The sequence below is a fragment of the Neophocaena asiaeorientalis genome, unplaced genomic scaffold (genome assembly GCF_003031525.2).
Source record: "Neophocaena asiaeorientalis asiaeorientalis breed wild unplaced genomic scaffold, Neophocaena_asiaeorientalis_V1.1 scaffold649, whole genome shotgun sequence".
Taxonomy (NCBI): domain Eukaryota; kingdom Metazoa; phylum Chordata; class Mammalia; order Artiodactyla; family Phocoenidae; genus Neophocaena; species Neophocaena asiaeorientalis.
In genome coordinates, this window is record NW_020173202.1 from 1,691,385 (window position 1) to 1,700,810 (window position 9,426).

Sequence of the window (9,426 nt, forward strand, 5' to 3'; positions counted from 1 at the left end):
TTGTCGCTCAAGCTTGTGGACTGTGGGGCCTCTGTGTGCCCAGGGCTCTGGCCTTTGCTGGACGGGGTCCAGCTTGTCACTGTGAAGGTGACAAGTGTCCAGTTGTTCACAGGGAGGTCGGGCCGTGGGAAGGACAGGAAACTAGGAAGTCACTCTGTTAACCTTAAGGGTTTCAAATCGGTTATTTCATGACTTAATTCTGGTCAGGGGTGAAGAAAGCAAATGGCTTATAGAAAACACGATACAAGGAAGTTTAATTTAGTGTGTAATCTGGTAGATATCCTGAGTTATTGCTTTGTTTCCATATGTGGGTTTCTGAGATTCAGGTAATCCCTTTAATTGCTTTTAACATGACAGCACACTTGAGCTCCCCTGAGAAATGGGTGCTTGGTGATGGTGCCCTCCAGGCCCTGCCGTCTGTGGGCGCGTCGCCACGGCTCTGGGCTCGCTTCTGGGTCTCTCCGTGGTCGGCCGGTCCCTGGACAAGGTGTGGGAGAAGCTGGCCTTCCGTTACTTCCCTTCTGTGAAGGCGGGAGCTCTGAGGTCATGGCTCCTGGTGGGGAAAGTCCAGCGAGCACCCTCACAGCGCACCCTGCAGGAGGAAGCTTGGGGGGCTCTGGTAGTGATGGGGTCTGTGGGGACGCGACAGGCAGAGAGTGAGACAGTGGAAATGACGGATGACTTGGTTAAGTGCGAGCCAGGTAGATGACGTGGGCACACCTGCACTGAAACGAGCCATGTCTACAGTTTTGGCCTTTGCCATTCCTGTCATCATGCTGTCGGCTGTGCCTGAAGAGCTTGTGCGCTGTTCCCAGAGTCTGGGGTTTCGTGGTGAGGCTCCCCTCGAGCTTGTCAAAGTCAGTAATGCGTCTAAGGAAATGGGGTTTCCACAGTTTGAGCCACTAGACCCGGGTTTTACAGTGTCTGTCGTGCTGCTGTCCCGGGGCTGCTCGCAGGGTGTGCTTTCCTGGCCGGGCCCCTCAGCTGTCTGTCCCACCTCTGCCTGAGCCCTCGGCCACCTGGGAGTAGTGCCCGCGGGGAGGCGGCCAGGCCGTGTTCTCCACGTTGGGAAACTCCTGGGTTATTTGACTTTTTTCCAGTGTGCGTTCTCACAACTCGTGATTATGTCAGGTGCACCTGTGTGTGGGTAGCTGCTTCTATAATTGAGCACTCAGTGTAAAAGGAAGCCGAATCGCCTATTTTTTATAGAGAATGTCCAAAATTGATGAGTTTCTCTGTCCTAGGAAAACGTGCCATTCACTTTTGGGTAGAATGAAGTCTTCTCGGTTCATGTGACTCTGCCTGCTCTTAGTGTAACTGAAAGAACGTGTTGTGGTTTCCCTAAAATGTGGCCAAGTGAGCTTTGTTCACATAATACTAAGATTCCTCACAACTCCACTTAAACTCTGCAGAGGTCGTTCCAGATTTAATTCCCCACTCTAAGAGAACGCTCATTTTGTGTAGAAAATAAGGTAAAAATGTTTTTCCTTCAGGGTGTCTCAACATAGGGTAAGAAGATGAAGTGAGAAATGGGGCCCAGGGCCAGGGTTGAGGCTGGCATCTGTTCTTAGCGTTTTCTCCCTCAGAAGGTGAAGCTTTGCCCACTGTGTACTCGTGTGTGTGTGTGTGTGTGTGTGTGTGTGTGTGTGTGGTGTGGAGGGAGTAGGGAGAAGACACAGTGTGCAAAGTGAAATGGGGACTAAAAACTTCAATCCTAACGCCAGCAAGGCCCCTAAAATTCGTCACCTTCCGTTGAATGAATTTCAAGTCCACTGTACTTCCGTTCTGCACATTGTACGTTGAACATTCCTCAAGTTAAGGCAGATTACTGTTTGATCTTTCAGCTCTTTTCTTCTTCACTTTTTTCTTGTGTTCTGAAACTTTTGTCAATCTTTAACAAAACTGTGCTGTTACTTTTTTCAATGTTAAATTAACACTGTCAACTGTAGTTTGTGCAGATATATGTCAGAAAAAATGTACAGTCTGTGTCAAAATATATTTGAATATCTTGTTGCCTGGCTCTCTCAATTTTCTGTCTGGCAGGGAGTTTATTAAGATTTGAAATACCAATTAAAAACCGTGGAAAGCGTATTGGTTGTGACCTTGGAAAGATGAGTAATGTTTTTTTACAGTTCGGGGTTTCCTAGTCACTTCCCTCTGAATACCTAGAAGTCAGCCAGGTGACGTAATCACGTCCTTCTTGTCAAGGAAGGACCGCTCTTCTGAGCTTACCTGGGGTTCAGTGGAAAAGCACCCAGGGCTGCACTTCGGGAAGTGCCAGCTCTAGAAAGGCAGGTGCAGCCTAGTTTTGGTGTGCCTGTGTCTTTAAACTCAGGAGTGACAGGTAAGTTACTGTCCTACCGGCAACAGAAGGAGAGAGAGAGAAGCGGCTGGGGATGGGACAGCCACGTGGTACCTGGGGCTGGGGCCCTGACAGCTCCTTCATTCCTCCCTCCCCCGTCCCCACGCGGTCTGGCGTCGGAGACCGAGTCCCAAGGGAAGACGGTGTCCGGGTCCATCCGCCTTGGTGCCGGGGGACCCGGGGCAGGCCCGTCCCTTCCTGCCCGCTGACCTCGCGCTTCTGTCCACTGCCACAGAGGCGACAGGAGGAGGGGTATTACAGCCGCCTGGAGGCCGAGCGGCGCCGACAACACGACGAGGCCGAGCGCCAGCTGCTGGAGCCCGAGGAGCTGGGCCTGGGCCGCCCTCCGCTCCCGCGGGGCTACGAGCCCTCGGCCCCCGCGCCCCCGCCGCCGCCCCAGCGCACCGCCTCCTACCTGCAGGCGCAGGTGCTCTCCCCCGACGCCCTGTACACCGCCAAGCTCGTGGCTTACACCGAGGAGGACGACGACGAGGACGGCGGCCCGGCAGGTCAGGATGCGCCTCCCGCGCCGGGCCCTCCCCGCGCCGCGGCGCCGGCCTGCGGTGGCGTCTTCCTCTCCAGCCCACCCCCCGCCCCTGCCACCAAGCCGAGCTTCTGCCGTCTGTCCGGCTGCCCCTCCGCTCCGCTGGGCTCGCGCCGCCCGCCGTGGAGCGGGGCTCTCTCTGCTCCACCGCAGCGGGAAGGCCGGCGTTCCTGCTCTGGAGCAGGCGCTCTCAGGGCGCCAGCAGTGATCTCCGCGCTGGAAACCGTCCCGTTTCCGCAGTCAGCCGGCAGCGGCAGCCCTCCTCCGTCCCCCTAATCGCTTGAAGCGCTGTTGGTCCCGGCCTGCGTCCCCTACCTCAAATAAGTGGATGCGCACTCGAGCATCTCGGCGTCCACAGTTAAATTTCTTCCTGTCGCTAGTGCCGTCGGCACCTGTGTACTTCCAGCTGTTTAACACACGCAGAACTTCGCGTTGCCGGCTGAGCCGCCCTGTCGGGGTGGGTGTGAAGCGACCCCCGCCCAGCCGGCCCTGTCCCTCCCCGTCCCTCCCACGCTCATACATCCCGGCCCTGCTGGCCAGGCCCAGGGGGCGTGCGCCTGCCTCTGGCCGTGATCCTCCGTGGACCGCAGAGCACACCCACGGGTGCCGCAGGCCCGTGTTCCTAATCAGCTTTGGAGACAGAGCTGAAAGTTAGATGCGTTCTCAAGATTCAGGCTTCAGCCTGATCTGGCCACTTTAAACATTGGGAGGCTGGCAGTAGACATGCTCAAACTGAGTCTTCTCGGTTCTGCAGAGTCCGTGCATCAGGCTCCTGGCAGTTCTAAAAGAACTGAATAGTCAAACTGAAGTAACCGTGACTCGTAGGTAAACGAGTTTTACTAGGATCTTTCTTGCCACCTGAGTCAGAGCTCTGATTCACTTGGAAGGTTTAGTAGATAAATCCTTAGGTCGAGTCACTTAGAAGCCAACGTTAAATCTTTTTGTAAAATTTCTGTTGCAAATATCTAGAATGTGGTACCTTTAAAGACCTGTGTGATAATAGCAATTTTTGAAGCAAGATGCCATCAGACTACAGGCTGAACCGTAGATGTTTTGTGAGTGCCGTGACACAGGTAAATAGGTTTGGTGAGGGATATTGTAGTGTGGTGTCACTTCTAGCCGTCTGGGCTTTCAGTCACATCACCAGCCCTTCTTCTATTTCACACTAAAAGTACCGCATGGGAGCAGGTTACACCCTGTGTCTGGTCGCTCCTGCTTCTTGAAGATTCCTCGTAAAGTGCAGAGCTGCCTGCGTTCTGCCCTCGTGTCCGCCAGCTCCCCCACTGTCTCACCCTGTTCAGCTCCCCCCTCTACCATGAGCCTCTGTGGCCTGGACTCGGTTCTTCCCCTGATGCTGTGAGGAGTAGGGTTAGGGTACGGATTGGAATGGATGATGTCAAATTTTAGCATAGCAACGTGTTAAAAAGTGTTCTTTACTAAAGCTCTTTGAAAATGATTTGAAGAATGTGTAGTCCTGGGCTTCCCTGGTGGCGCAGTGGTTGAGAGTCCGCCTGCCGAGGCAGGAGACGCGGGTTCGTGCCCCGGTCCGGGAAGATCCCACATGCCGCGGAGCGGCTGGGCCCGTGAGCCATGGCCGCTGAGCCTGCGCGTCCGGAGCCTGTGCCCCGCAACGGGAGAGGCCACAACAGTGAGAGGCCCGCGTACCGCAAAAAAAAAAAAAAAAAAAGTGTGTAGCGTTACTTCGTATATAGTCAGCTGAAACTATTTGATACTCTGATTAAAAATTCTGAAATTTTTCAAGAACTGACTTTTACCAGTGGGAAGAAGCAAGTATTCTTAAAGCTCAGAAGGTAAAACACAACGTTTTTAAAGCAAAATGAAGGGAAAATGTAGAATTAAAATTGAAAGCTTTCCACTCTGCAAATAATTTATCTAAAGGCCCGGAAGAGATTACTTTAAGTTAGAGATGTGTTTCTCTTTAATCTTTTGAGTCTCTGCGGAGGGTGACTTCCCGGGCCACGATCCGGTGGCCTGCCTGCACTAACTCGTGAGGGAAGAAGATGCGGTGCGTGCAGGGACCCGTCAGAAGTGACTGAGCTTCGTCTTGGACGTATCAGACATGGCTGCACGTCACACGCTCCTTTTATAAAGGGAGGAAAGAAACATAAGCATTCATTTTTGTGCAACCTGTCTGAAAAGGATCATTTTAGTGTTGAAATACTGTGATGGTTTTGTGGCCCGTTTAATCCAGCGCACAGCGCTGTCAGTGTTTGCTGAGTACTTTGAGCGTTTATTCCTCCACCCTAGGTTATAAGCAAAAGATTTTCCAAAGTGTCCCATGTTCTTGCTGATGTTAACAGTTAGCAGAAGTACCTCAGTACTGATTTAATCATACATCCTCAGTGGCATTATTACCTTACATTCGGATGCATCTAAAGCTTTTTACGTGCATCGTCTCCTTTGATCTTCAGCGGCCCTTTGCAGTAGATGGGCACGTGGTGCTGGTACCAGGCCGGCCTGTGTCACTCGCCCACAGTTACCGGCCGGGCCGTAGGCCAGGTGTCTTGACAGTCACACCATGCTGATTCAGGTCTCCTTTTTATTTTGTCAGTGATTTTGTATATACAGCGTTAGTATCAAACGTTAGGGGGGTTTAGTACCTTATTTTTTTCAAAAGTTTTAAGAATTATAGCCGTTTATTTTGTGGGGGAACCATTCAGTAGCTGTCCTGGAAAGAGGAGCATTACTTCTTAATCTTTGGGTTACGTTTGCTGTCGGTGATTTTGTAAGAAAATTCTTAGTGTCGGGAGTGTCTGAAGAATTTTGCCATCTCCCCACCTGAGTCAGTCTTCTGTGGATTTTTATTGTGAATTCATGATACTTACACATTTTACTTGGTTTGAACTTTTCGGCTGTTACCCCCTAAGACTTCTTTCTGCTCGTTTCCTCTCTAATAATAAAAGGCAGCAGGCCAGGTACTTAGCACCTTGTGGGGGTCCTGATTGGGTTGCTCAGGCCACCGAGGGATGTGAATGTCCAGTTGATGGATCTTTTACTGATTTGAAGAGCCTTTGGCTGCTTCATTCAGGACTTAAAGACGTCATGAGCACTGCATCTTCATCGTGAGTGAAGTTTGGGAACTAATGCAAGTACTTTAACTTTGACTTTTCCTTTTATGGGAAAGGACCAAACTCTTACGTGGGATCTGCTGGAACACTGATCGGGACCCATGACGTTTATCGCGATCCGAGAGAGAAACTGTCTAAAAGGTATTTGCTAGAACTTGCTAGAACTGAACTTGTGCTGGACGGGTGTCTCGTCCTCGAGGACTTTTTTCTTGCACCACCGTTTACGAGGCTGGGCTGAAATGTCAGACTTCGTCGTCAGCTCAGGTGTTTTCTCGTTGTACGGAACTGCGTGAGCACAGAGGCTTTGTTTTATCCTGTGTCGCTAACGTAGTTCTGCTTCAGACGGTGCGTAGGTACCAGGCTTTCTGGTCAGAACTTTAGAAGCAGCTGTTCGCTTCCACCAAAGAAGGTCGCAAAGTCCAGGGCAAAAAGCCCAGGTGTCCTGATGGACCGCGAAAGGCCGCCCCCTCAGTCTTCAGCGAACGTCCTCAACTAGGTTTTAGTCAGAACGGCTGATGCCCAAACAGTTCTTAAGTCATTGACGTTGAACTAATCCAGAAGATCTTCAGCATCTTGCTATAGCTTTTTATGAAGTTAGTATGTTGATCGATGCCTCTCGGATACATGTAGGATTCATTAAAATGCTGGGTTTGAAAACGATCCTCTTTAGTTCACCTCAACTACTGAGCAGCACCTGCTTGCTAAAACGGAAGTTGCTGGCCTTTTGAGAGTTGGGTATGACTGGAGAAAGTTAACATTTTAGTAAGGAGAACATTTTGCCCTTTTTCTGCATGGGTTTCAATACAGCCCACAGGCAGGAGCGTGACAAAATTTAACAAAGAATGAGTCTTCGTTCTAGATTTTACTTAATTGCATATTACGTAAACTTAGCTACTCCTTGACGGGTTATTTCTATTTTGAAGAGTAACCCTCTGCATTTCCTTCCAATGCAGCCAAGACGCGGATGTACCTGGGGGTCCTGGAGCCCCTGAAAACCTGACGTTCAGAGAGCGCCAGCGCCTCTTCTCCCAAGGCCACGACGTCTCCAATAAAGTGAAAGCCTCTCGCAAATTAACGGAGCTGGAGAACGAGCTGAACACGAAGTGAGGAAGGCCCCTGTGTCCAGCCCAGGCCTCTCGCTGTGCTTCCGGGCTGCGCCTGCCCGGAGGATGGGGCGGGCCACCTTCCCAAGCCACTAGAAGCGTTGGCATTTGGAAGCGTTCCAGCGCTAAGAAATTCCATTTTATTTTACCAAGAGAGTGTCATTTCTACAGTTTAGACCCAGTCTGCTTTCTTCATTGTCTGACGCCCACGAGGATAACGTTTTCTCTTAGTTTCTCTTTTAGAGTCTGGGCCTGAAAGGGGGCAGAATGAAGGGCAGTAGAGGATAATGAGATGCTTCTTCTCCCCTGTCTTCCCCCAGGGAGCACAAAGAAATCCTATTTCTGTTCTTTTTCTGAAGCCTTATGTTCGCTTATCAGACAGAATAGCCTGAACTCCCCGGGCTGTCGTTTGCACCGTGTAGCGGCACCTGCAGTCTCTTTTGCGGGAGAGTCAGGTTTCACCTTCCAGGAGGGACCACGCGGAGACGCGCTTGTGTGCTGAGGAGTCCACGGCTGGCGTCCTGTCCCTGCAGCCAGGAAGCAGCCCAGACCCAAGCGTCCTCCAAGTAAGATGCTCCATTCTGCGCCCTACAGGGACAGCCCTCCGGCTCAGCTCTAGTATTTGATTAAAACAAGTTTCTCCAAGAAGAAAATTTTGAGGATTTAAGCTTAGGAAATTTTATTTTTATAAATATCAGATTATTATTATTATACCAGTAAGTCATTGGTGATTCTGAAGATGGCAGTTGCGTTAGAAAGTTAACTGTTTGAAATATTCCAAGGGAATCTGTAAAAGAGGACATCTTTACGGAACAGTGTTGACATGAATAGGAACAAAAATATCTAAGAAGAGTGAGAGCTTAGTAGGTGACACTTGAGCACAACTCAGAAATTCAAAATTTGAAAAAGGACTGGATTTACATGGATCTGCTGCCAGGGAAAGGAAGGGGCTCGATTGCATATGGCGTCTGTAATTTAAACACGGTAAGAGAAGCTCGTATGGCGGTTCAGGCTATTCGTTTACATTCTAATAGAGTTATTTAATGTTCACGTATGGAATTATTAGTTACCACTGTCACTTCTTCAGCTGTGAATACGTGGCTGGTGTTGGGGAAACGGACCTCACTTTGTTTTATATTATGTGATGTTCAAACAGTAAATTACTTTGTGATTAAGAGCAGATGTTCTATTTGACAAGCCCTGCTGTGGGTCTAGATGATTTTTCTGTACCATGTTGTCCTCTTGCCAGTACGTGTGTTAGGAGAATACACACACTTTCGCGAGAGCTATATGGCAAGTCATTAAAACGCGAGTGTAAATAGTTTCTGTGTCTGTCAGGGTTCTTACTTGGAAGTGTGCTTTTACCATCTCCCTTGTTAAGTAAGAGAGTAAAGTGGTTCTAAGTGTTTATGAAGGATTTGCCTGCTTGCTCCTCCCAGACGTCTTGAGAGCACTGGCAGCCTTATGGGGACTAAATCCACGCCTTCTCTAAAGAAAAAGATGCAAGTGAGCTATTATTCTGTTAATATATAGAGAAACAACAAATACACCTAAGTACATGCAAGTACATGTAAATATTTACACGCAGGGATATTGGTATGTGTGGTTGTAAACCCGTACACGTGGATTTGGCCGTCCTTGGACGATTAGGTCAAATGTGAATATGTGTAAAAGTGCGTGTCATAACTGTGCATTACTGTGGAGAAGACATCAGAACTGCTGTAGTTTTCCATTTCTACTGTATTTCATTGGCAACCTATTTTTAATAAACTTTGTATGTATTTAAGTGTACTCGCTATGATTTTGACAGTGCTGAAAAGATTGCCTTTGTGCTGTCAGTCCCCCTCCCGTCTCCCACTCCCGTCCACTCATCCGTCCACCGGGCATCAGTCCCGTCCCGTGTCAGTCGGGCGGACGTTCTCCATCCCGATCGCACAGACGGACGGACGGAGGGGTCCAGGTCCCCTTGGCCGCGGCTCCAGTGCCCAGCCTGCGGGCGTCCAGGACTCGCCTTGCGCCTCGGCTGCTCTGTCCTGCTGGGCACCGAGGCTGCTGCTCGGTTACGCCGTCCCGCCGTCGCCTGTGTGTGTGAACCGGATGCCTGTGCCACGTGCTTGAGGGCAAGGGCCCGCCCACCGGGGGCTCGTGGCCGCCTGCGTGTCCCGTCCGCCTTCACCGTGGCCTCTGAGCGGGGCTGTCGGGTTTCAGGGAAGACTTTCCCAAAGGAAGGGGCATCTCGGTGGTAGAAACTCAGGAGACCTTCTCATAGCACCGGCTGTTAACGTGTTGGGACTGTAAGTGTTCACTTTTAGTATATTTTAAGGCCCA

General features: G+C 50.4%; 1 protein-coding gene across 1 annotated transcript in view; it reads left to right on the forward strand.

The window, feature by feature from the left end:
* The window catches only part of AFDN (afadin, adherens junction formation factor), a 94,777-nt gene extending 85,893 nt beyond the window's left edge, over window positions 1–8,884 (forward strand). The window contains exons 33-35 of the mRNA XM_024744917.1: window positions 2,598–2,871; window positions 6,052–6,136; window positions 6,949–8,884. Of these exons, the coding sequence (XP_024600685.1) occupies window positions 2,598–2,871; window positions 6,052–6,136; window positions 6,949–7,102 (513 nt within the window). The 3' untranslated portion in view covers window positions 7,103–8,884. The remainder of the gene's footprint in view (window positions 1–2,597; window positions 2,872–6,051; window positions 6,137–6,948) is intronic.
* Window positions 8,885–9,426: the final 542 nt, after the last annotated feature.